The sequence below is a fragment of the Leptidea sinapis genome, chromosome 27 (assembly GCF_905404315.1).
Source record: "Leptidea sinapis chromosome 27, ilLepSina1.1, whole genome shotgun sequence".
In the NCBI taxonomy this organism is placed as follows: domain Eukaryota; kingdom Metazoa; phylum Arthropoda; class Insecta; order Lepidoptera; family Pieridae; genus Leptidea; species Leptidea sinapis.
Window position 1 is genome coordinate 10,777,700 of NC_066291.1, and position 26,585 is coordinate 10,804,284.

At 36.5% G+C, this 26,585-nt stretch overlaps 1 protein-coding gene across 2 annotated transcripts in view; it reads left to right on the top strand.

Moving 5' to 3' along the window:
• Nucleotides 1-26,585, top strand: part of LOC126972629 (uncharacterized protein C05D11.1-like) — a 26,972-nt gene continuing 387 nt past the window's right edge. The window contains exons 1-17 of one of the 2 annotated variants that reach the window (XM_050819478.1): nt 1-459; nt 549-894; nt 1,287-1,389; nt 2,513-2,635; nt 2,803-2,916; nt 5,970-6,122; nt 7,841-8,110; nt 8,638-8,780; nt 9,727-9,835; nt 10,508-10,678; nt 13,633-13,869; nt 15,838-15,957; nt 18,600-18,889; nt 20,932-21,103; nt 22,131-22,274; nt 24,545-24,714; nt 25,338-25,490. In XM_050819478.1, coding sequence (XP_050675435.1) covers nt 321-459; nt 549-894; nt 1,287-1,389; nt 2,513-2,635; nt 2,803-2,916; nt 5,970-6,122; nt 7,841-8,110; nt 8,638-8,780; nt 9,727-9,835; nt 10,508-10,678; nt 13,633-13,869; nt 15,838-15,957; nt 18,600-18,889; nt 20,932-21,103; nt 22,131-22,274; nt 24,545-24,714; nt 25,338-25,490 — 2,957 coding nt within the window. In that variant the 5' untranslated portion in view covers nt 1-320. The remainder of the gene's footprint in view (nt 460-548; nt 895-1,286; nt 1,390-2,512; nt 2,636-2,802; nt 2,917-5,969; nt 6,123-7,840; nt 8,111-8,637; nt 8,781-9,726; nt 9,836-10,507; nt 10,679-13,632; nt 13,870-15,837; nt 15,958-18,599; nt 18,890-20,931; nt 21,104-22,130; nt 22,275-24,544; nt 24,715-25,337; nt 25,491-26,585) is intronic. The other variant, XM_050819479.1, reaches the window with a different exon arrangement.

Here is a 26,585-nt window from a genome sequence, read left to right on the forward strand (position 1 = left end):
TAGTGTATTACATATTCTTTTGTATCACGTATTATTTACATCCATAATCCTCTTTGAATATAGGTATACCTTTCGGTAATAGTATATTCTTTGGTACCTATTTATTAAGGACGTAGGCTCAAAAAAAAATAAGGACGTAGGTAGTAGGTACCCTGTTCAAACTTCAAACTCGAAAAACCAGCAAAGTGCAAACCTGAATTTTGTGTTGAATCACCAGCGGAGTCCATAAGCTAAGCAGATGTTACAAGTTTAGTTTTAATCTTAAGCTTTAAATTTTAAATAGTGAATTTGTTAACTAATATCCTAATCGCTAATTTAAGATGTCACATTTTAAACTTATATCTTCGACAAAAGCCTCAGATGTGGTACCGGTACATAAGTATGTGTCCCAAAAGACTGGTACAACAGTAATTATAGCTGGAGTCGAGGGCCCGGTTGTAAATGGTTTTTTTTGCCTAGGTAATAACATAATAATATTGTTGAGTTCATCTATGTTGGGTCTTGAAGTTAATCATTTCATTTTATAACTTGTCAACTATTTCTTATAGCAACTGAAGCCCATGATGATGATGGTCTTCCACACACCTTGGAGCATCTCATATTTCTGGGCTCTCAGCGCTATCCTTATAAAGGGATACTTGATTTGCTGGCAAACCGCTGCATGGCTCATGGCACAAATGCGTGGACAGACACCGACCATACTTGCTACACTATAAATACTGCTGGAGATGCTGGAATGCTTACCCTGCTACCAATTTATCTTGATCACATTTTGAATCCAACATTAACTGACCAAGGATTTACAACTGAAGTTCATCATGTTGATGGTGATGGAGAAGATGCTGGTGTAGTTTATTGTGAGATGCAGGGACGTGAGAACACCTCTGACAGCAGGTTTGTATCTTTCTTTTGATAAGTTTTCTACATGTATATGAAAATATACATAAACATTATTGTTGTATTTATCGGTTATCTGTTCGATATATTGATGTTACCTATGCTTATTAAATACTTTAAATGTATAAGCATTATATAGGTTATTAACCAACTAGAAACAGCTTTTTACTATGTGTTCATGAAACAATAGCTACAATATATTATATAATATAGCTGAGAGCTGAGGCAGAACAAAAATTCAGAATTGAGTGTCTTTTAATACTTTCAAAATATAGTGTTTATAATATTTTGATATTATATAGAAGACAACCTATTAACTTAATTTTAATTTTGAAAAAAAAAAATTATGTGTGTAGTTGATGCATCTATATAAATAAATATTCTTGTAGATGCGAGCTGAGATTAGTTCGTGCAATGTATCCTAACAGTGGCTATTCTTCTGAAACTGGCGGCATAATGAAGAATTTAAGAGAATCAACAAATAACACAAAAGTAAGTTCCTTTGTATTATTATTACTTGAAGTGTTCTTCATTGGTGTTACACTCTTGTCAGAGTGTCACTATTAAGTGTTCTATGGAGTCACTTCCACATTGCGATACATACCCTACAGTCATTTAAGTTATGATAATAACGTTATATGCTAATAAAGCACATCATAGATTTATTAATTCTATTGCTTAATAACATTTATATAGTTGTGAAAGGCCATTTTATCCTTTCCGTTCTGAGAAACTGATCATGCATGGTGTGCCTCAGATCTGTGTGATTTTGCAGTGTTCTATCAATGTGTATTACTTTACATGTATTATTTGATTGCTTATAATTAGGATGATTTGAGTGAATGTATCTGAAAGATATTGAAAAAAGCTATGAGACCATGCAAAATAAACCATCTTATAATTAATATAAGGGTCAGAACTTGGTGGGGGAATAGTGTGCCGTATGTCACTCTCGATGTATCTGAAAAATGTAAGAGTCCTGGGGCACTGCCGATTTCGGAGGGTTATTACATAACTGTTATGGCACATTTACACTTATTAGTGCTAAGTGACATATTCTGCTTAAGTTCACAGCAACTGTAACTACTGCTTTACAACCACAATGTAACTGCACAAATCCTACATTCACCTTACAATAAAATTGCAAGAACTTATGATACCATATAATTAAAATTAATGTCCACCACCAATGATTGATTTCATAGCATCCATAAGGTAATATGAATTAATTAATATATTTGGCAATTTCGAAAGCTTAATTCTTATTTGTAATCATATATATATTCTCTTTTAATCTATATAATCACAAAAAAATTACGCTTACTGAGTCACTTTTGTCATGTACTCAGCTGTGTTGCAATAGTCAAGCTTCAAAACTCAGTCAGTGAGCAAACTATTTTTTTGTGATTATATGTACAGAATAACAAAAAGTATATAAATTCATCAAGCCCATTTGCCTGATGAATATCTGCTGAAGGCATTTTTCCAAATAGCCTCTGATTGTTAGGTGACTTATGCAGACAATTGATGTTTTAAAAGTAAACTGTCTAAAATATTTTTGTAAGTTGCTATAATATATATGTTTTTATTATTATTAAAGATTCTTCTGTTTTAGGTAAAAGATTACCACAAAAAGTTTTACAGAGCTGAAAATTTGACAATAATTTTAACTGGTCAAATAGAAGCAGAGGATGTATTCAAAGCGTTAGCCACAGTAGAAGATGACATCATAGGAAAGGTGACCAATACAATTGAATATATATAATAGTAGAGCTTCTTAGCTAAAACTGAGTTTTGTCAAAAGGAGAATGAATAATAACTATATAGCATAAAATTACATCTTTATAAACAAAAAAACTGTGTTGTCAGCCGGTATTTTTCCTTATAATTTATAAATATTTTCAGAGAGACAAAGAACCGCAGGAGCAATGGGTAAAACCTTGGCAAACAATCCCTCCTCCTCCAAACTATGGAGAATTTAGAGAGCAATGGCCGGTGGACATAGAGGACTGTGGTCAGGTAATTATTATTACTGTTTATTCAAACTCATAAAAACTTCTTACTAGATCATTTTTTATTTTATTTGTCATGATTTATATAATCTGTTGATCAATCCTCAATTTGAATTTTATTTTGGCAATCTTCATTACCAATCATGTAACTGTTGTGTCCTCTGTGAAGTTTTGTTTCATACATTATACTTACGAGGGGCGGTCAAAAAGTTCGCGGAATGGCGGGGTTGGCGGGGGTGAGGTCGCTCCTCCAGGTAGCCGCTACTTGAGTAACTCATAATTACTATATATGCCAATTTCTAGCCTAATTGGGTCATTAGCTTTCGAGTTACAAACGAGTGAACAAGTAAATCGGGAACAAACTAGCCACTATGGAGAAAATTGAACATCGCGCCGTCGTAAAGTTCCTCACCAAACAAGGAAAAACGCCTCAAACTATTTTGCAAGAGATGTTAGCTGTTTACGGAGACTCTGCTCCTGGTAAAACCATGATTTACAAATGGCACGGCCTTTTCAAGCAAGGAAGGGAGTCAATTGAAGATGATCCTCGACCTGGACGGCCCATTGAGGCCACTACGCCGGAAATCATTGAAAAAGTTGAAAAACTTGTATTGGAAGACGGAAGGTTGAAGAAGAAACAACTTGCAGCATCAGTTGGAGTATCAGAAACCACAATTTTAAATATTCTTCATCAACATCTTGGCATGAGTAAAGTGTGTTCAAGGTGGGTCCCGAGAATGCTCACGCCGCTGCAAAAACGTGAGCGCGTCAACTGTTCCCGCGAGTATTTGGACCGCTGTGGAGAAGTTAGGGAAGAAATTATGGCCCGAATTGTAACCGGTGATGAAACTTGGGTTCACCACTATGAGCCTGAGTCAAAGCAGGAGTCGATGCAGTGGCACAAAAAAGGCACACCACCCCCAAAAAAATTTAAAGTGTCGCAATCGGCCGGAAAGATCATGGCGACTATTTTTTGGGATACTGAAGGTATTCTTTTGATCGATTATAAAGAACGTGGTGTTTCTATAACGGGAGAGTACTACGCTTCCCTATTGGACCGATTAAAAGAAGCTATTAAAGAAAAAAGAAGAGGAAAACTGACAAAAGGTGTACTCCTTTTGCACGACAACGCGCCCGTTCACACGAGTCATGTTGCGACGGCTGCCATTCATCGATGCGGTTTTGAACAACTACGCCATCCACCCTACAGTCCAGACCTGGCCCCTAGCGATTTTTATTTATTCCCAAAGATGAAGAAAGAGCTGCGTGGAAAAAAATTTAGAGACGATGATGAAGTCAAGTCGGCGATTTCGGCGTATTTTGACGCCCAAGACAAAACCTATTTTTTCGACGGTATTAATAAGTTATATGCCAGATCCCAAAAATGTATTCGTGTTAAGGGGGAATATATTGAAAAGGAAAAATAACATAATGTATCATTTCATCTTTTTTCCCAGTCATTCCGCGAACTTTTTGACCTCCCCTCGTAGTTCAAAAATCATGTTTATTTATTAAGCATATTCAGTTTATACAATTATAGTAAAAATATAAAAATTAAATTATGAAAGTATGGTATTTATAGGTTTTACTGTAACAAATAGATACGAATTAAATACTCGTCTGTTACAAAAAAGATGAGAATTATTTATATTTTCAAATTAAAATCATAGTTTTATTATCTGTATGTCACGTGACCGAAAACACCCACTATTATTGGTGTTAACATTAATAGTAGGCTATGCTACCATCATTTTGTTACGTCACTATAGTAGAAACAATTTGTTTTTAGCAACACCAATATTCAGTCATTTTTACTTTGAATAACAATTGCACTGCACATTTGACGTTTCTTTGTTTATGATAATAAGACGTCGCGATCATGGCGGCTCCTTTTGTTTTGCCGCGATTTAAAACGGATATAAACAGATTATTCTGAACAAAGTGGAATTATTTTGTGGAAATTAAAATACCAGTTGGCTACCGAATTTTTACGATCATTTTCGAATTAATATAAAAAAAATCGAAGAATAGCCTATTTTTTAGGAGTTTTTAGTATCCCGATATGTCTATTTTCACGGGCGCAAGTGATAAGATAGTAGTTCTGAGTTATTGGTAAATTGTTATATTGTTCTACTCTCTTATTCTTTTACTACATCTAAGGCCTGATCCACACGCAACGAACAACTTCATCGTGCGAGAGGGAAGAACATCTCTAACAGGGATACAGCAAGACAAAAAAAGAAAAACGAATCTATACAAATAAAAATATTTTTTTTATTCAAAATAGGATATGGTATCACTTATTGAAAGTCAAAAATTATCTCCCATTCGAAAAAAGAATGGGTACCAGAAACTCATCGTTCTATTTTCATAAAAATATCAATACTTACAAGTTCAATAAAATTTATTATTTAATAGCTTGAACGCGGTCGCTCCATTCCCAATCTGTGTTGTTTTGTTCCTGTAACCTACTTTGGTTGATAAGTCCTAACCAGTCATCCACGCTTGGCATTATCTGTTAAGTGTTTTGAATGAAAAAACCACGAGCTAACGGACACATTGACAAATAAAAATTGATCATGTATTTTCGGGGTGTCGAGTCGTCTATACGCTAATATTTTATAAACCTATGGTCACCACCTGCTAAGTAGTAACAAGGTATTGCACAAAATGTAAAGAAACTAATAAAATAAAAATTCTTCTCTGGAGGTATGATGATTGGTGAAGTATTTCTTCAACTCGCAGATAATGAAAATCTAAATAAAGTGAAGTGGATCTCAAGTCAATTTCCTAATATGCAATTATTTGGTTTGAGCAGGTTATGAACGGTGAAGTAGAATCTGTAGATGGAGCCACAACCTGAGAGTTGAACAACATATACCAAAATTAACCACCCATGCGTAGTCGAACGGTTGACTCAGTTGTAAAGAGCGTCGAGAATTTGAGTTCCGCATAGTTCATAAATTTTGGTTACTTTAATTTGTATAATTAATCTAAGAAGTAAGGGTTGTTTACTTTAAAAATAATAGATTATTAAGGATCTCTGCATTCTGCTCACAGGTACTGTTTGGATGGCGTGGTCCGATGCTGTCAGAGGCGTCGGCTTTGAAAGAACTGACGGGTTGTGCTGTTATATTGCGATACCTGTGCGATACCGCTTCGGCTCCATTGCAGCGATGTCTGGTCGAAAGGGAGGACGCTCTAGCCGGTGACGTAAGTCTTTAAATGACGTAGGGGACCTCCACGATATAACTTCATGCTAGAAAAGACATTGGGGAGCTCATATTACTGCTTATCATTTTTTTTCCTGTGACTATTATTAAGTCAAAGTCAAAAAATCTTTATTCACTGTAAATATTATAAGTTATTTAGTGCAAGTCAGGATGAAGTACAAAAGTTACAATAGCATTCAAATGAGTATAACAATATTCATTAACAAAATTTAGAACATTAATTCCAACTATCTTTATCATTCAAATAATCTTTCACATTATAATAGGCCTTAGATGTTAATTTATTTTTTACGATACATTTTTTTTTTTAATAGGAAACATTTTAATTTCATTTGGGAGTTTATTATAAAATATAACACAATCCACTTTAAAAGATTTAGCAATTTTACGGAGCCTAGTAGATAGAATTGCGAGTTTATGTTTGTTTCGCGTATTGACACTGTGTACATCACTATTCTTTTTAAATTGGCTAATATTTTTATGGGTGTATAGGAGGTTCTCGTATGTACTGGCAGTGTACTGTCATAATATTTATTTCACTAAACTTTTCTCTCAATGAATCCCTTGAATGCATTTTATAGACTGCTCGAATTGCTCTTTTCTGCAGCACAAATATGTTGTCAATATCTGCAGCACTACCCCACAATATAATTCCGTAAGACATGACACTATGAAAGTAGCTGAAATATACAAGTCTAGCCGTTTCAACATCTGTCAGCCGCCTAATTTTTTTTATCGCAAATATTATTAAGAATCATTATTGTTTTATTTAACTAATCAATTATGTAATTTTTTAAGACAATGATTGACAACGGTTGAGACGACTTTGATTCATGTATTGTCTCAACATCTTTTATATAAATATTTGTTTTTCTATTACTTTTGACATTGTTTAAATTTTATTGTTAACTGGAATTTATTTTAATGCGCATTTTATTTTTAATTATATGTCTAAACAATATTATTATCTGTATTGATAAGTGTAATTGGTTATAGGCCGTTCTTATTAACAATAAATAAATTAAAAAAAACTATCGACACACACCTAGAACGGGGCAATTCTCCTATGGCTCGTTTGGGGTTGCAAAGGAGTATGGGCGTTATCATTCACAGTGTGTGTGGGTTGACTATACGCTAAAAAACTGCAGGTTCAATTTCAATGCATTCAGGCAAGGCGAAAGTAAGCAACAAGTAAATGCGAATCTAGATTCAACCATTCATAGTACAATCATATAAAATTCACCTGCAAATAGAATCAACTTTAATTTTGTTTATTAATAGGCTACCTACGTAATATTACTGTACGGTTTGCGTATGGTAGGCTGCAACACTATGCTGAATTCGTTCGCGAACTGATTTGAATGTCAGTATTTGGACCATTGTAATACTATTCACTTACTGGCTCAAATAAATATAAAATTTCGTATATAACAATTAATAATTGTCGTAACTACTATTAGAACTTGCTCTTGACTTATTTTTATATTTCTAATCATGTAAATTAACCCAGGTTGGTCGAATAAATTAATAATAATGAACTAGTTATCCATGAATTACATTACTAGTCGTTTTGGTGAAACTAACAGGGAACTAGGGAGGACTCAGGTATCCCTAATGTATTCCCAAATATTAAAACCAATCACAAAGTTTTTTTTTATAAGTTTTATATACAAATAATGTTCAACTTATATGTTCTAGGTTTCGTACGGTTTAACTGAGAATATGGCTGTGATGATCAAAATTGAGTTGGATAATGTCCCCATTGCCAAACTTGAGGCAGCCCGCACAGAGGCAAAGGATTGTTTGAGGAAGATTAGGTCTGGTGAAGAGATCATTGATATGGACAGAATGAAGAGACTCTTGAAGAAGCAACTCAGAGAGAGTATTGCCAGCCTTGAGTCTGATCCTCATCATGCAGTTGCTTTCCGCTGTATTGGTGATGCGTTGTACTCACAAACTGAACAAGATGTATGTATCTATTTAATAATAAAATAACCTTTATTACTAAAGCAGAAGGGTATTGGACTTTCAATGGTATATGTCTTAAAATAACCCGCTCAGGGTTATTGGAAAACTCACAAATTCTGAGCGGCACTACAATTGCGCTCGTCACCTTGAGACATAAGATGTTAAGTCTCATTTGCCCAGTAATTTCACTAGCTACCGCCCTTCAGACCGAAACACAGTAATGCTTACACATTACTGCTTCACGACAGAAATAGGCGCCGTTGTGGTATCCATAATCTAGCCGGCTTCCTGTGCAAAGGAGCCTCCCACTGGTAATCAATTACCAACAGCTGAACCTCCTGCTCGTCTCGTCCCTTATTTTCATAAAAAATCGCAAATGGTACGTACCTATTTGATTTTATTAATCTTAAATATAAAATGTTATTATTTTAACACCCCCATACATTTCTCTCTTCATCCAATGCGAATATCCCCAAGGGCACATAATAATATAAGGATATATCTTATGCTTTAGTAATTTGTTCTAGTTTATACTCCGATTGAATCCGCAACAAACAATACAAGAGCTGCTTGAGGAAAGTTCCACATATTGGCTGAACTTGCTGCAAAAATACTTCACTGATGAGCTGGTCACTGTCATTGGATCACCTAGTGTTGAATTACAGACTAAGTGAGTGTTCCATTCTATTAATAGCGTAAGATTTTTGCAATTGGGTATTTGAATCAGTTTTTTCTTATTTTATCTATATATATAAAAATGAATTGCTGTTTGTTACTCTCGCTAAAACTCGAGAACGGCTGGACCGATTTGGCTAATATTGGTCTTGAATGATTTGTGGAAGTCCAGAGAAGGTTTAAAAGGTGAATAATTATATGAAAATGCTCGGAATTGAATAAAAACAACAATTTTGTTTTTCCTTTGATGTGTCCCCCGTCGCTCAGAAATCAAATTGAAAGAATAGTTTAAAATAATAACTAATTAGAATCTTTATATCTTTCTAACTTTCTCAGGAGTTACTAAACAAACTTAATTTTAGCTACCTATAGTAGGTAGATTAACTACTTGTTATAAACTAAAAATAAATGAATTACAGTGAAAATAAAATTAAAATCAAACAAAAAAATACAAAGTTATAGGAAAATTTTATACATTTGGAGTAAAGGGTCTTCTGTTCCTATCTTTTTTTTTATCAAAATTATGGACGAGACGAGCAGGACGTTCAGCTGATGATAATTGATACGCCCTGCCCATTACAATGCAGTGTCGCTCAGGGTTATTGAAAATCCCAAAAATTCTGAGCGGCACTACAACTGCCCTCGTCACCTTGAGACATAAGTTGTCAAGTCTCATTTGCCCAGTAATTTCACTAGCTACGGCGCCCTTCAGGCCGAAACACAGTAATGCGTACACATTACTGCTTCACGGCAGAAATAGGAACCGTTGTGATACCAATATTCTAGCCGGCACCCGGTGCAAAGGAGCCTGGTAAAACAACAAAACAAAGATGTGACGTCACATATTAATATGGCTGTCTTATCAGAACTGTTAAATTCCTTATAACTTATTTGTTACAATACCTAATCTAATTAAATCTAAATAAAAAATCTAATTTTAGAATGGCGGACGAAGAAAAGAAGAGAATAGAAGAACAAAGATCGTTGTTGGGGGAGAGTGGACTTGCAGAGAAGGCTCAGCAACTTGATGAGGCAATGAGATTCAATGAGGTGATTGGGTTATCAGTTTGCGAATGATGCTTCGAAACAGTCCTAGCAATCATGTTTTACGGCCATAAACAAATCGGGTTAATTTGATGTTTGATGATCAACCTCACCCACACAGCAAAGTGTTGGTGATCAAGCTTATTTTAATCAACATATATATGTAGGCATTTCAAGCCACCATATAATACATGAATGGTGAATTTAATGTTATACTGTCAAAGCATCATGGATCGTCATCAGCCCGAAGACATCCACTGCTGGAAAAAGGGTTCCAAATATTCAGTAGCTAGATTGTGTCTTCGATCATTCAAAATATATTTATAAGTTGAAAATAATCCCTCCACATCCACCGAGGAAATTGGACACAATTTGAACTTGGGTGCTATGTTACCACTTATATTTTCTGGAAAGAGTTCTGCCGTCCCATTAATAAAACTATAATTTTATTATCGTACCAAAACATAAGACGTGCGGCTGCTAAATGCGCCGAAAATATTGTAAGATGATATGTATCTAGATTTTACGGAAAATTGCAATCAAGACTGACGCATATGCATATGGAAATAAACAAATGCATATAATCCGGTCTCTAGTGACACCTCACAATCAGGTGATCCCCCGCTTGTTTGCCCTCTTCCATAATAAAGTAACACCTGATGTTTATTCGCGGGCCAGCGAGAACCGCCGGCCGGAACTCTAGCGTCAGTCCCGATCCCGTCGTGCGACAACCTGAAGTGCTACCAGCTGTCCACGTGGAGCTCTGACTCCGCCCCCTGCCCGCACTTCGACCTGGCTGAGGTGCCGCTCTACACGCGTCTGCACAGCCTTAAGACCAACCTTGTGTATGTGAGTATTACTGGTTTGTTTAAAGTTATACAACTTAAATGATTTGATCTACTATGCCCACACATACACACAGGTGTAAAGGCATAAAAAGGCATTTATTTTCTCAAAATTGATTCTTTTAGAATTCTTTTTGATGTCATTTCTAATAACTACTAGATACTACTACCACTTCGGAAACAAACGGCGCTCTGAGAGAGAAGAAGCGGCGCAAGAAACTCTCCGAGCATTTTTTTTGCGCTCTTTTCAATAAAAATATACAATATTGTACAGTCATTTCTATCGCTATAAAATAATCACAATCTGGTCCCAGGCTGTCCGATCATTTAGATATTCAGCAGTGGAGTAATAGGATTTATGACAGAGCCATTTTTTTTATAAAACATTTAAATTTATTTATAGATAATGCCTGAACAGTGGCTGGGACTTTATTATAGAAGTGTATACATTTACCCTTAAAGCTATTATGTATCTTATGATGTATGTGTGTGTATTCAATGAAAAACATTTTATTGCGGAGTTACGAGTTATAGGATATTGAGATAAAATAGGAAAGCAGTTTATCGAGTTCTCTAAATCTAATTAAAAAAGCTCTCGAAACGTAAATTTTTTCAAGAGCTTTGGCAGGGGTTTTCATTGATTTTCTAGCAAATTCAAAAAAGGCACTGTAGATAACCTACTTAAAAAAAATTAAGTGTGTACAAAGTACACATGTCAGAAGTGAAACCTGCGTTGTGCATGAACCTCTAAACTGCATATGAAGTCCTGGTACATGTTGCTAGGATGACACATGATTTCAACCGCTATGAAAGACATTACTAATACAGCTACCATATTTACGGTCTCCTGGTGTCTATGCAGTTATAAGTCGTGCGTATGACATAAGAATATGTTAAGGTATCTCGCGTCATACATAAAAATAAAATAGTATGCATATATCTGTCTCATTTTTTGCCGGCTTCATCCTACACATTTTTGTATTTGTGTCTCTTACCTGTCGTTTTTTCCGTTGCATCCGGTTTGAACTCACAACGATTCTAAAGAAGTTTCAATTCAATAATATAATTTAAATTTACGTATTGCACACAGAACGGGAAGAGGTTGATGTTGACCATATTGCACTTAAACTATAATATGTACTCATATTATATCAAAATATCTTTAATTAATCCATATTATATTTTTTATAAACTCATTTTATGTATGATATGATATCTATCACCAACTGGCTCATGTTAAATCTAACATTAAATTTTGACAAAACTACATACATACAACACATTTCATAAAACTAGAGCTTCCCGGCCACTTGTACTGACAAATTGGTTTATTTGATGATATGATCTAAAAATAATAATGATTATGAAAAAACTATGATTCTCTGTTGTTAATAAGATTTTATTTTATTTACTTATTTTACTAATTTACTATTATTTTACTTTCAAATAAAAGTAACTAATTTTTTATGTATGTGTGTCTCCCGGCTTCTGTCTTACAAGCACTTATTATTATTATTATTGTATTATAATATTTTGTGTCATTACAAACTGTAGTATTAGGTTGACCAAATGGTCCGGAATCTAGTATACGAAACACAACCAACTAAAATATTTAGATTTGTACCCCATTTTTTATCTAGAGTTTTACTGTAGTTAAATCGTATGTTCGAGGTTTATTTATTACATTTGAGGCGAAGAATTCTCATAGAGCCTATGTGGGATATATCCAATTTAAAAAGAAAGGCATGTGAACATTGACTTCGAATAGTGAATTATTTTAAGGCGCGGTCATACCTCAATATTCACAAAAATTGGTTTCTTAGAGAGTCGATTACAACATAACGTAATGAAAATATTCCGACGCAAAAAATACAGTGCAAGAAGAAGGACTTAAAGAAAAATTTGAACCGAATATAATCTTTATATATATAATTCTTGTGTGCGTGTGTATGTCACTGAACTCCTCCTAGACGGCTGGACCGATTCTAATGAAACTTTCTGTGTGTATTCAGGTGGATTCGAGAATGGTTTAGATTCACAATTGAAATACCTCATAAACGGCTGGACCGATCTTGATGATATTTTTGTGTGTTCCAGTGAATTTGAGATTGGTGTGTGTCTTCAGGTGGATTCGAAAATGGTTTAGATTCACAATTAAACTACCTCCTAAACGGCTGGACTGATTTTGATGACTTTTTTGTTTGTTTCAGTGAATTTGAGATTGGTTTAGATTCTCAATTCCGCCCATATAATATAATTCTCCTGCTCATGTGTATGTTAGTGAACTGCTCCTACAGGACAACGTCTGTTGGGTCCACTAGTATGTATATATAATTTAAAATATCCAATAAAAAATTTGGAAGTTGCTTCCCAAAAATAAACGTTGGAGTTAAAAATCTCTGACTTTTCAGCAATAACAACATTCTTTTTTTAAAGAATTTAATAGAATTAAAAAAAAATAAGTAATTTTCTAAAACTTAAACCGAACAGTTAATCAATTTAATATGTATATTTTGAATAAACAAAATAAAACCAGTAAAATAAATGTCCCACTTGCAGCTTAGCCACATGATCAATACAAATATTGTACTGTTCGTTGTAGCGTTTACAATCCTAGTCAGTCCGCGTCTTAGATAGAATAAGAATAAGAACTAAACTAATTTATATAAATATAAAATTTTTTAAAGGATTAAAACGCTTGTATTTGTAACTGTGTTTTAACATTACATTTACGTAAAAGTCACATTTTTATTATTGTTTTTATTTAACCCCACGTTTCGTGACCTTTCCACAGTGTAACACCGCGAGTTTTAATCAATGAATTTAATAAATCTTAAAATATTTTTATGTATTTTATATTTATTATACAACTTGTTTTAAGCTACCTAGAGCTGAGCTATTTGATCCTAAGGCTGATAATATCATAATCAGATATTTTGTAATACCTTTTTTTTCCAGATCAACCTGATCATAGACACGACTGACATCGACCAATCGACGCGGAAGTGGATCCCTCTGCTGATGAACGGCCTGGCTGAGCTGCCGGTGAGGCGCGGAGACACGCTGGTGCCGCACGAGGAGGTCATCTCCACCACCGAGCAGCTCACCGTGTCCTTCTGCAGCAGCATCGGCTTCGGGAAGTCCGGGAATTTCGTCGTCGGCCAGTACGGCAACCTTCTTCATATCGAGGCCAAGGTCAGCCGTGTTCAATCATAGATCATCATCCCTGTGCTTCCCCGGGGCATAAAATAATAGGGAAATCCCAGGTCCAAGGTGTATTAATAAGATACGACAAGGGCATTTACCAGTGGGTCTTTGCACTGGATCCCGGCTAGATTATGCGTACCACAACAGCGCCTGTTTCTGCCGTGAAGCAGTAATGTGTTAACATTTTTGTGTTTCGGTCTGAAGGGCGCCGTAGCTAGTAAATTAACTGAACAAATGAGACTTAGCATCTTATATCTAAAAGGTGACTAGCTCAATTGTAGTGCCACTCGGATTTTTTGGTTTTATCAATAATCCTGCTCGTCACACCATTATTGTCATGAAAAAAATAAAATCTAACGAGAATATCAAACAATCCGTCAAATCATTCGAAACTTTTTGTGTTCTAGCTTTTATGCCTAGATGTGACCTGCCGTACATGTGAACGAACTTCCTTTTTACATAGGTTGATATCCCTCCGAAACCCTTTCCATACATACATATTTATAGCAATAATATGAACTGATTAAATTTTATTTCAGTTACTTTTTTTTCTGTAAATAGTACTACTTCATCTATTTTAGTATAATAATATTATTTTTTCTCTTCGTCGTGTCCGCTTAAAACTTTTCACACTTTTGAAAAGTGGAATAAAAAAATAATATTTAAATAGAGCTGTCATGGCTTGACAGTGACATTGATTACTAACATTATATCTATTTTATCAAAAATGTTGTCCTGTATTATATATAATACTGCTGCCCCGACAGACGTTCTGTAGATAAAAAAAAATACTGTTTTATAGAAATTTGCCAATAATATTTCAAAACATCAAGAATTATAATGAAATTGTTTCACAGCGGAACTGTCACACCGTGCGTCACTTAATTCTCTCACAGAAAATATGTCCATACAAAACAAATATTGGAAATAAAAAAAATTATGGGTCCCAAATCGAAATAAAAGCTATCCTATCTCTCAAGTTGTACTAAGCTGCACTCCATGAAAAAATCCCCATTTAAATCCGTCCATTAGTTTAGGAGTCCATCGCGGACAAACAACGTGTCACGTAATTTATATATATTAAGATTTAATATACAGAAACTAGATTTCATTGAGTAGACTTTCCTGATCTTTCTTGCACTCATAATCATGTGAACCATCTGCTTCTAAAACATCTGCAAAAAATAAACTCACTATAATTGGTCACGCAAATGGTAATAAATAATATTTGCATAAAATATTTCTAGTGCAAAGTCTGCATCGCTATTTATATATTAAGAAATGTTAAAAAGTTACTCCATAGTTTTTTTTGAATAGCCAACTGGCATGAAAAATCAAACGCTAGATACCATATTGGCGCGCTTAGTCTACACTTGTTAGTTGTTCATTACAACAAAATACTTTTACCTTAATTTACAATGGCACCGCTTTTCATTCATTTGTATTTCTCATATTTAATTAGCATTAATTTTTGTCTCAAAAATTAGAAATAATATTTGATTCTTATTCTATCATATCAACATAACGTACGTATTGTCCAGCTGTTTAACTATAATTCTAAGTATGATGTCTTAGATCATTTGTACGTCTAAATAGACTGTGACAGTGTGAAATTCGAAACAAATTGAGGTTGACTGTTAATTAAAACCCTATTTTCAAGAATGCACATACACTAACACAATATGAGATACAAATCGCGAGTGTAAGACGTAGCTTGCCACGCAGACTAAAGTAATAGGCCTGCCCTGTTAGTCTAAACCATAGTTTTTTAATCTACCCACGCCCCATCTGCGCCATCTCAATGCCCCCTAATTTTCTCTGGGTCTTCTACTGCCCCCCCGAAAGTCTCAAACGCCCACAAGGGGGCGTTATCGTCCGCGTTGAGAACCTATGGTCTAAACGAATAAATTATCAAAGTATGGTGTATATTGATACGTAATCACTTGACTATTACAGTGCGAGCCGTCGGACTACGAGGCCGTCGTTGATCACCTGTACGAGGTGATGTACGCAGCTGAGTTCACCAAGGAACGGCTGCTTGTGTTCGCACAACGCATGATCAACGATGGTGCACAGGTGAGCTGCTTATCTTACAACCCTCGCCTAATACCTCTACGTTTCACCTGATTCCACCTTGGCACGACACGCCATAAAGTAGGATATTATCCCCATCATGTGGATGTGTGGCGTTCCTCCACATTGTAGTTTTCAAGGAGCTTTATTCCACGTACGATCAAGCTCTGGAATGAGCTTCCTTGTGCGGTGTTTCCAGGACGATACGACATGGGTACCTTCAAAAAAGCGCGTACACGTTTTTTAAAGGGTCGGCAACGCTCCTGTGATTGCTCTGGTGTTCCAAGAGAATGTGGGCGGCGGTGATCACTTAACGTCGGGTAACCCGTGCGCTCGTTTGTCCGCTCTTCCATTAAAAAATAAAAATAATTATTGGAAAATTTAGGCTTTTAGGTTCCAATAGTAACACAATGTTATTAACCCTAAGTAGCCAATAGCGATTGCTTACGATGTGGTACGTCATAATGATCTGACCAATGAAGGTCAGATAATGCTCATGCATACAGTACTTGGCGCCTGCCCCCCTCAGTTGGTTGACTGAATTGTTTCAGTCTATTGTTGCTATACAGGGAGTAATCGTTAATGCGATATTTTTTATTTACTTTTTAGATTGCGTTACATGCGACTTAGTTACTAAACAAAATTGTAGTACTAAATAATTATCACACGCACCTCGCAATGCATAGCAATGCACAAGAGAGGGGCAGACATTCAAATATTGTTTTCCTCTAAGTATTCATTAATATTCCGTAACTATTACAGATATAAAATAAAACGTTAAATCGATATCGTGGAACTCGTGAAAGAAGCAAAAATATATAAATACATCTATGAAACTGATTAGGAATGATTGAGGTGAGGTCATGAATGAAGAAAGTATGATACTAGAGTGCTAGAAGAATTATTTTGAGAGCTTATTCGAGAAAGATGTTAGTGAAAAAGAGCAAGAAGAGATAATAGATATGTTTGTGGAGCCGAGTGATGAAATTGGAATGGATGAAATTATGAAAGCGTTAAGAGGTGTGTGGTCAGGAAAGGCTGGATATGATCGAGTGACGACTGAAATGTTGAAGGCTGGCGATGGACTAATAGTGAGCCTGCTGCATCACCTATTTAAATTATGTTGGAAACAAGGCCAAGTTCCAGACGATTGGACGAAGGCTGTGATTGTCCCAATTTATAAGGCAAAGATTCGCAGCAGGAATTTCAAAATTATCGCGGGATCAGCCTTGTTAGTGTTGTTGGAAAAGTGTATGCTAGAATATTGATTGATAGAGTAATGAATGTGACTAATGACAAGGTATGGGATGTGCAAGCGGGATTCGGAAGGAAATGGGATGTACGGATCAAGTCTTTTCCTTACACTGCATCACTGAAAAATGTCTGGCAAAAAACCAGAAAGTTTATTGCGCGTTCATAGACTTGGAAAAGGCATATGATAGAGTGAATACTAAGGAACTCTGGAAGGTCCTATCAATGTATGGGGTGGACAATTTTCTGATAAGGGCTCTGAAATCTCTGTACAGGGATTCTCAAGCCTGTGTTCGTATTAATGGTGCCTATACGGGCTGGTTTGATATCTCCAAAGGTGTCAGACAGGGTTGTGTAGCCTCGCCTTGGTTGTTCAACCTATTCATGGATAGATACATGAATGATGTGAGAGAAATGCAATGTGGAATCAATATGAAAGGGCTGTTAAGTTAATCGGCGTACAAGAGGTGTACGCCGATGATCAAGTAATTTTTCCATCATTGGTGAATGAGTTGCAACAAATAATGGACTGCTTGAACGGGAGCTTTGAAGCGAGAGGTTCGAAAGTGAATGCAAAAAAGACGCAAGTATTTGGTATTTGAGAAGGATGAAAGGTTGACTGAGTGTAATATTACGATTGAAGATGAAAGGGTAGAACAAGTTACAGAATTCATATATTTGGGTAGCATGTTTACAAGAGGCGGAAGATATGAAGGTGATATTGAAAAGAGAGTGACAGCGGGAAATGGTGTGAATGGAGCGCTGCATGCTTTTATAAACGGCCAGACTGTGCCAATAGAAGCGCGAATGGCTGAATACATAATGGAGTGCTTGTCGCCACGTTAATGTATGGAAGTGAGAGTTGAGTAAGGCAGAAAAAGCATAAAAGCAGAATTAACGCAGTTGAGATGCGATCACTGCGTAGTATGTGTGGGGTAAGACTGGTTGATAGAATTCCGAATGCGGTAATACGAGCGCGCTGTGGTTTGAAAGATAATGTTGTGACAAGGACTTATAAAGGAATGCTGAAATGGTTTGGACACGAGGAGCGAATGAGTGAAGAAAGAATGACGCATCAAATACATAAAGCAAGTGTGTGTGCCCACACACTTGCCCAAGTCGGTCGCGGGAGACCTCGTAGAACATTCGTCGACCAAATTGGGGACGTTTTGAGAAAAGGAAAGGTAAGGAAGGAAAAGAGTAATGAATGTAGAGGATGCGCGTGTGGTTTTTAAGGATAGAAGCAAGTGGCATTCTATTGTCTCTGCCTACCCTGACGGGAACAAGGCGTGAGTGTATGTATGATGATGAATAATGATGATAATGCGTCCAATTGCAAATATGCGTAATTATGTACTGTTGAATGAGGAAGTTGAAGACGCCACGTGGTGCAGGTGCGGCGCAACGGACACAAGATGGTGTACGACACGCTCCGCGACGCCGTGTACAGTGCGGACAGTAACGTGCACTGGGCGTCCGTACTGCGGCAGACGAGGTTCCTGCGGCAGCTGGTGGAGCGCGCGGCCGCGGGCGGTGAGAGCGCCGGGGACGTAGTCCGCGAGGCGCGCGCGGCCTGGCACACGCTCACGGAGCCCGCGCGGCTGTGGCTGCACCTGGCGGCCGACCTCACTCGCGCACGGCTCTCGCCGCGGCCCTGGAAACGGTTCGCCGGGAACAAGACACAGTAAGTCACCATCAATCCTACTAATCCTTAAATACTTAGATCACACTGTAAGTTTTTTGATTCTCCAAATGTCAATTCAATGTATTAACAAGCAGGGGCGTGCATTCCATATATGCCAATAGGCATAGCCTACCTGCCATATGCCTACACTAGATTCCAAGTTAATTCAGATTGTTCTTTTATTCTATAATCGAACTTCTATTGAACACCCAACCAGTAAGTTTTTCGCTACGCGATATACTAAATACGTTCCGATAAGATAGCAGGCAGTTCCGATAATGCCTACTGAAGGCTAGTAGAATGCGTTCAATTTCTATCACAAAATTTATTTGTCAAGGCTATACGACCACAGCAAAAAATATACAATGACTATGTTAATCGTTCTTAAATATGACCATCGCATATTTGACTTCTTTGGCACTTCTCGGGTAGGCAAGCTTATGACAGTTAGAACTGACAACTTTTGCTGTCACGGATTAAACCAATGAAAGAAATTATACCTACATTCACAGACTAGTAAAAAAAGAAGGACTCCGCGCCGTGATATTAGCGAATCAAGCACCTTTATGCTAGTGTGTGTGCGGTTTCGGGGTATACCAGTTTCACAATTTTTTCTCCCTTAAATAATCATATATCCACAAATAGTTTTATGCTATTGTTTTCACAACGCACAACGGCATTTTTAAAATATTTTATTGCGACGCAAACTGATCTGTTACAGACGATGGCAAATCTCATAATGGCGGTCGATCGGCTTGTATTAGTGTAAGTGTATGCGTGGAGCTATGATTACACGTTTACCGGCTTGTTTTGGTGCCTCACTGTTGTATAAGGTGACACGGAGTCCTTACTTTTTTACTCGTCCGTGACCTACACTATGATTTATGAGTAATTATGATGACGTATCTAGTTCGCTTAGTGTCCGAGTTTCAAACTTATCGCGCTCCCATAAGAGTTTTGACATCGCACATGACGTGATTCATGATTGTGAGATATAAAATATGACATTTCCGGAAATAAAAATTATATTGTTTAGTAATCAACAATAACAGCGCCATTTTTTTAGTTGTTGTGTTTTCGTGTAATTTATATCACGGGCGTGAACTATTAAGCTAATTACTTTAGTTATTTGTTTTGTTTTGATTTGTTTATTGTTAATTATATTTAGTGTTTGTATTGGGAATAAAAGAAGTTGCTGTGTTTTTAAAATTGGTAACAAGAAAGGAATTAAAATATAATGGAAAAATTCTAGTGTCGCGATTGTGGCGAAATTACGATAAGTTTACAGAAATTAGGTACCTACGTATCCTTTTACATCATTTTCGTTCGTAGATTAAATAAAAATTGTTTCTCTTAATAGACCAATACCAAATATTAGTTTAACTGAACAAAAAGGCAAAACTATGAGATATTTCAATATCAAGTATTAAGAATGGCTAGCTGGATGCCGCCATTCCAATTTATTGTTCTGTTTGACCTGTTGTTTATTTTCTACAACGAAGACTGTGTGGAATGATATTGGTTTCGGTGACTTGAATAATTTGACAAATCTTGCTAAAAAACACGATCAATCTGACAGAACGGCAGAAAAATGTTGGTAAGTGAACTTATATTTATCCTTATAACAGGAACTAAATTTTTAAATATTAATCGCAACTACGACTAGTTAGGCTTACAGTGCCTACTGCGCTGGAAAACCAATGCACGCCCCTGCTAACAAGTAAATTAATTTATGTATAAAGCCGGTGTAGATCCTAATAGTAAAGTACCGTCATTTTAGGTATAACTATGATTCTAAAAATTGTATTTGCCAAAGAAAAGGAACAACTATCTTTCTTATCCTTTTTCTTTTCTAGTTTCTTATTTTGGCAACAACAACACTTCAAGAAGGTAGATGTATTTCGCCGTTTGATTCTTTCTTTTTAATTCATAACTGGTAACAATATTCCATAGCTTTTTTTCCGACGTCGTTATATGCGGGGCCGGCCTAATGGACGTTGCTTGTAGATCTTGACGTATCTGACTGCCGCTTCTGTTGACAGGCCCAAACTATACAACGACGCGGACCTTATGTCAGGGTGGGGAGATGGTTTCGTGGTGGGGGTGGGCGGCATGGAGAGTTCGTTCCTGGCGCAGCTGAGTCCGGGCCCGCCGCGGTACACCCTGGAGGTGGCGCCGCTGCTCGTGGTGCTCAACTACTTCACGCAGCTCGAGGTACGGGCGCGGAGAACTGACAAACGAGAGTACGGGTTCATCTGATGTTAGGTAATCACCGCCGTCCACATTCTCTTGCAACATATCAGTATCACAGGAGCGTTGCCGGCCTTTGAAGAAGGTGTGCTTTTTTCGAAGGTACTCATGTCTTATCGTCACGGTAACACCGCACAAGGAAGCTTATTTCCACAGCTTTGTAGTATGTGAAAGAAAGTTCCTTGAAAACCTCACGGTGGAGGAACGCCACACATCCAGATGGTATTGATGATATCCTAATGTGGCGTGTCGTGCGAAGGTGGAATTCGGCGGTAGGAATCAGGTGAAATAGCTTTTCAGAACATTCCCCGTGATAAATGCGATGGAACTCTATATACTTATGAAATAATAACAGGCAATCTCAGTCTTTTTCACTGAGAAAGACCGCCGCAATTCAACTTCTAAGTACGCCTGATAGTGATTATCGTGGACACGTATTCTAGTTTGTTTTACATTGTTATACATATATGTATACAAAATTATTAATTTTAATATTACCATAATAAATGGACGATGCCGGATTCGCACTCGCAGATTACGCCTCCAAAGCTTGAACTGCTTCGACAAATGTCTGATAACGCATCATCCATACATCTTGGTAGGTTTGTTTAGCTCTAGTATAAATAAAATTTGTGCATAATATAATCCCAGAAATGAGCAAAATCATATGAAAATATACCAATGCGAGGCTCCTTTGCACAGGAATCCAGTTAAATTATGGGTGCCACAACGACGCCTTTTTCTACTGTGAAGCAGTGATGTGTAAACATTACTGTTTAGGTCTGAAGCGCGCCGTAGCTAGTGAAATTACTGGGCAAATGAGACAATGTGACGAGCGCAATTGTAGTCCCGCTCAGAATTATTGTTTTTTTTTTCAAGAATCCTGAGCGGTAATGCATTACAATGGGCAGGGCGTATCAATTACCATCAGGTGAACGTCCTGCTCGCCTTGTCATAAAATAAGTTGTTTATGTAATCAAATGATGGTCAGGGTCCAATGTGGCGACTGATCCGCGGCGGAGGTCTCTCGTACGGGTACGGCTTGCGGCTGGCACCCAACGAGGCCGCCATTGTACTGTCACTGTACCGGGCCACTAACGGACCTGTCGCATACAGCAGCACCAAGGGCATCCTGGTAACTATTACACAATACCTAACTAATGAAATCAAATTTCTTTATAGGTACAATTTGTACGCTTGTGAAAGTCAATTAGCCATCGGTTTAAGATACTACCAACAGGCCTTGTTCTGAGAAGAACCGACAAGAAACTCACCAAGTTTCATCCCCCCTTTATAGTTTTCATATTATCCTTAAATATTTATCGTCTTTATATAAGTATATATATCTGAAATTTATACTACGCTTTCTTCATTAAAATTTCCTTAAAATGAAGCTTAAATTTATCAGGGACAATGTTTTAGACAATACACACGATTCTTGAATAATTCTGATTTGTCAACGTGTGCGTTAATTGGTGGTTTAATACAGTGTTGTTATGGATATCCATATCCGTAACCGTAACCGAATCCGAAATAAAAGTTTTGGATAGTTTCGGATAGGGCGGAGTCTAACTAAATACTACACTCGTACAAATTAACTGTGCACTCCGTTGGAATGCGACACCTCTCCCGCTACCTAATGACGTCACAGCGCGAGGTGCACAGCTAATTCGTACGGGTTATACTTTATAGTAAATATGACACGTCGTGAGAAGTTTTTGTTGTAGACTACCGCGTGTCCGTTTAGTCGTAACTTTAGAGTCTAATCTAGAGTTTAGAGGTACCTACAAGGTACAATTAAAGTCGAATACAATCTTATTTGTATTTCATTTTACAGTTCCTTAAAAAAATAATATCCGTAACCGAAACTATCGGATAATCCGAAATAATTTAATATCCATAACCGTAACCGAAATCGATATTATATTTTACCAATATCCATATCCGGATCCAAAATTAGATATCCTGATGATGATATGATAACAACACTGGTTTAATATTCAAATACTCAGAAGAAGCCAATGCCAAGAGTGGCTGACTGTTAACGAATTGAGAAAAAACTATTGAAAGTGACTACATGTTATGTTTTGCGAATTATTTAAGCAAATTAAAAATAATCGCTTGAATCTTTAAGAACTCAAAAGAAATGTAGTAAATCTGTTAGCATCATTTGTCAAATTCAACTATCTGTTTGAGTTTAGTAATATAGATATTAAATACATGTACATGTGAATTTAATGCAATATTACAAAGATAAAGATTCACAATACTAGAACACAATACTTTACGTATTAATTAATGGACTGTATTTGGTCGCTACTAGATAGAGAATAACTGTGCTCATTTTAACTATGACTTTATTAAATTACTGCTAAATTAAGTCTATGTATGAGCTGATATAGTAGTATCGTTTGTAAGCGATGCCATCTATTGGCGAGTAGTAGAAACAAGACATATAATAATACTATTCTTTTGTTTCAGGCAATTACTAAGTCCCATAGGTTGCTTATTCTAATAAAAAATAAACTTAAAAACTAGAAAACCATTAATGTAAAGGGGTGTTGTGTCCAAAGTATAAGAATTCATAATATTTATTACAATTTTAATTATTTTTTGTTCTCCATGTGAACAGATATCCATTGTATATTTATGTCAATTGAACTAAATAATATTGCGTCTAACTTCATTTACGATCAAACAGAAAGTAGTCCTGAACCATTAAAAATCTACATCAAAATAAATTGGACCTATAAATTTGTAGTTGCTGTACAAGTCTAGATGGCGCTGTATATAAATTAAGTATTAATTTCAAAATATTATATGATTATATTACAGTTTTATTCTTGATAACTCCCCTCTTAATTACTTATCAATTAAACCTATTTTAGATATCAGCCTCTATAATCATATACAATCAGAAAATGACCACATTCCGATTTTCCCACGTCTTTATCGAAACAATGTTTCAAATGCAACCTAGGACCATCATCGGGTTGTTTTTATTACGAGTTTCACTTGGGAAAAGTTTTGACAATCCCAAAGACTCTAATGTCACACATTCCTTCCAGAAGGCGTCTCAATTTATTTATTACTGGAAGAGGACAGTCTATCGTATGGGTCACGATGTTAAGTGATCACCGCCGCCCTCATTCTTAAGGTGGATCCACGACGATATAGAGCTGCAATATTGCTGTGATTATCCGAATGATATCTTATCTGTAGGAAATGCCGACGAATAACATCTGCGGCATTGTTGAACGCCCGGCGGGTTAGCAACACCAAAGAGACACAGAAAAATATATCAGTTTGTAATCTTTTGTCTAGAGACTTATTAAAGATGGTTCATAATCTGTCGATGTTCCCGTATATCATATGAAATTTTGTAAAAACTATCATCATAATTAGGGATTCTTGCAGCAAGACTATTTGAGAAAACGTAAGTTCGACGAAGAACTGTTCGCGTCCGCCAAGAGCACCGCACTGTTCGAAGTGGTCGAGCTGGAGAAGTGTCCGGCCGACGTCGTGAGACAGGCACTACTCAACTATATCAAGAGGGTCGACGAGAATTATAACAGGTGCGTATTAAGAGCACGTGATTCAATTATTTCAATCGTAACGCATCATTGTATTTAATCATTGCATCGTAATTAAGTAACCTGTTTCAGAATCTTTTAGAGGATTCATATTCTGGTTGTAGATAAAGTCTTGTTTGCAACTGTTATATTTAGGTATTAAAACACTCATGTGATACTATTATCACAATCCACATTCGTGTTTTAATACCCCTTATTACACAACAGTTGCATAAATAACTATTAAAAATTAACAACCGGTATGTGACCAAATGAGTGTAATTAAAACACATTGTGTGTTTTTACATTTGTTTTTGCATAAAAGTTACATTTTTATTATTATTTTTGGTTAACCCGACGTTTCGTGACCTTTCCAGATCTCGTTTTCAGGGGGTTGCGGTTGAAATGAGTCAAGATAATATTTGTCATATTTGTCGTTACGAAGTTTAGTGCCATTTATTTAGAGTGCAATTGCCTCGGTGGTGGTATTTGCTGTAGACAGATGGTTTTTAGCAAAATTTACTGACAGTGTCCTCCTAAACACGGTTTTAATCCTTTAAATATGTAACACTCGCGTTAATCAAAGAAAAAATGTACAATGAGTGTAATATGAATTATGGACACAGGGATTTAATCTGCGCAATATCAGCGGTGCAAGACGAGCACGCGGCGTGGGCAGCGGCCGAGTGGCTGTCGACCTTGTTCGATACCCAGCGGGGCAAGGTGGCCCTCGTGTGTCACCCCGGGAAGGTCAAGGACATGCAGGCAGCCTTCAAGAAGTGAGTTACTAATGGAAGTTGTAGGGACTACCATAAGAAGTGAACACTTATATCTTTTAGTATTTTAATAAATTATAATAATGTATTAATCAAACAGAAACACTATTTCAACAATTCACAGTATACACATTGAACTTTTCACTAGATCCATTAATTTCACTTATAAGATATACACAGCACTAATGTTGCATCTTATAAGATTTCATGTTGAGTCTCATCTCAAAGTGAAGCGGCAGAATGTATCACTTAAGTACCACCAGGTAATTATCCGGCCTCCATCTCAGACAAAACTTTCTCAAAATATCCATCAACTGCTCTGTAAATTTGTACAGTGAATCTACTTTCATAATGCCTATGTGAGCAATTTAAGTCAACATTCCACTTTGAATATTTTTTATTATCTGGCAATATTTGTGGTGGCTGGATGATCCTGTCAGATGTTTGCTTCATGTTGTTAAAAATTAATATATTTTTAGTTCACATTATATTCAATTTCATAATGTCGATATAATGCTGCCATATTACCTTTATTTATGTATAGTGTGTATGGTTATGTATAGTTGTATCTACTGATTTTACTTTTTTTCAACTGTCTTGTGTAAGATATGACATTTGAGTATTTTTGTTGCATCACTTCACATGGTTGTAATTAAAATATTCCAAAATGATGAAGCTGGAAAGATTGTTTATTTTATGGAAGACGAGCGCAAACGGTCGTACGGGTCATCTATGGTGAGTGATCCGCCACCCACTTTCTCTTGCCATACCATACCAGAGGAATCACAAGAGCATTGCCGACCTTTTAGTTTTACTCCCGGAAACACCGCACATGGAAGCTCATTCCAGCTTTGTAGTATAACCGCATTGTGGAGGTCCGCCATATCCAGATAGTGGGGATGATATCCTATTTTGTGGCGTAGAAAGAGTGGCAATGAGGTTCCTGCCACTTCTTCTCATTAAAGCTTAAGTTAAATGAAATAATGGTAAAACGTATAACTTTTGACATTCATAAGTGACACTTTTTGACAAATATCCGATTAGTTTTGTTTTCAAGTGAAGTTCTGCACTGTTTCTACCTTATCTATAGATGCCCAT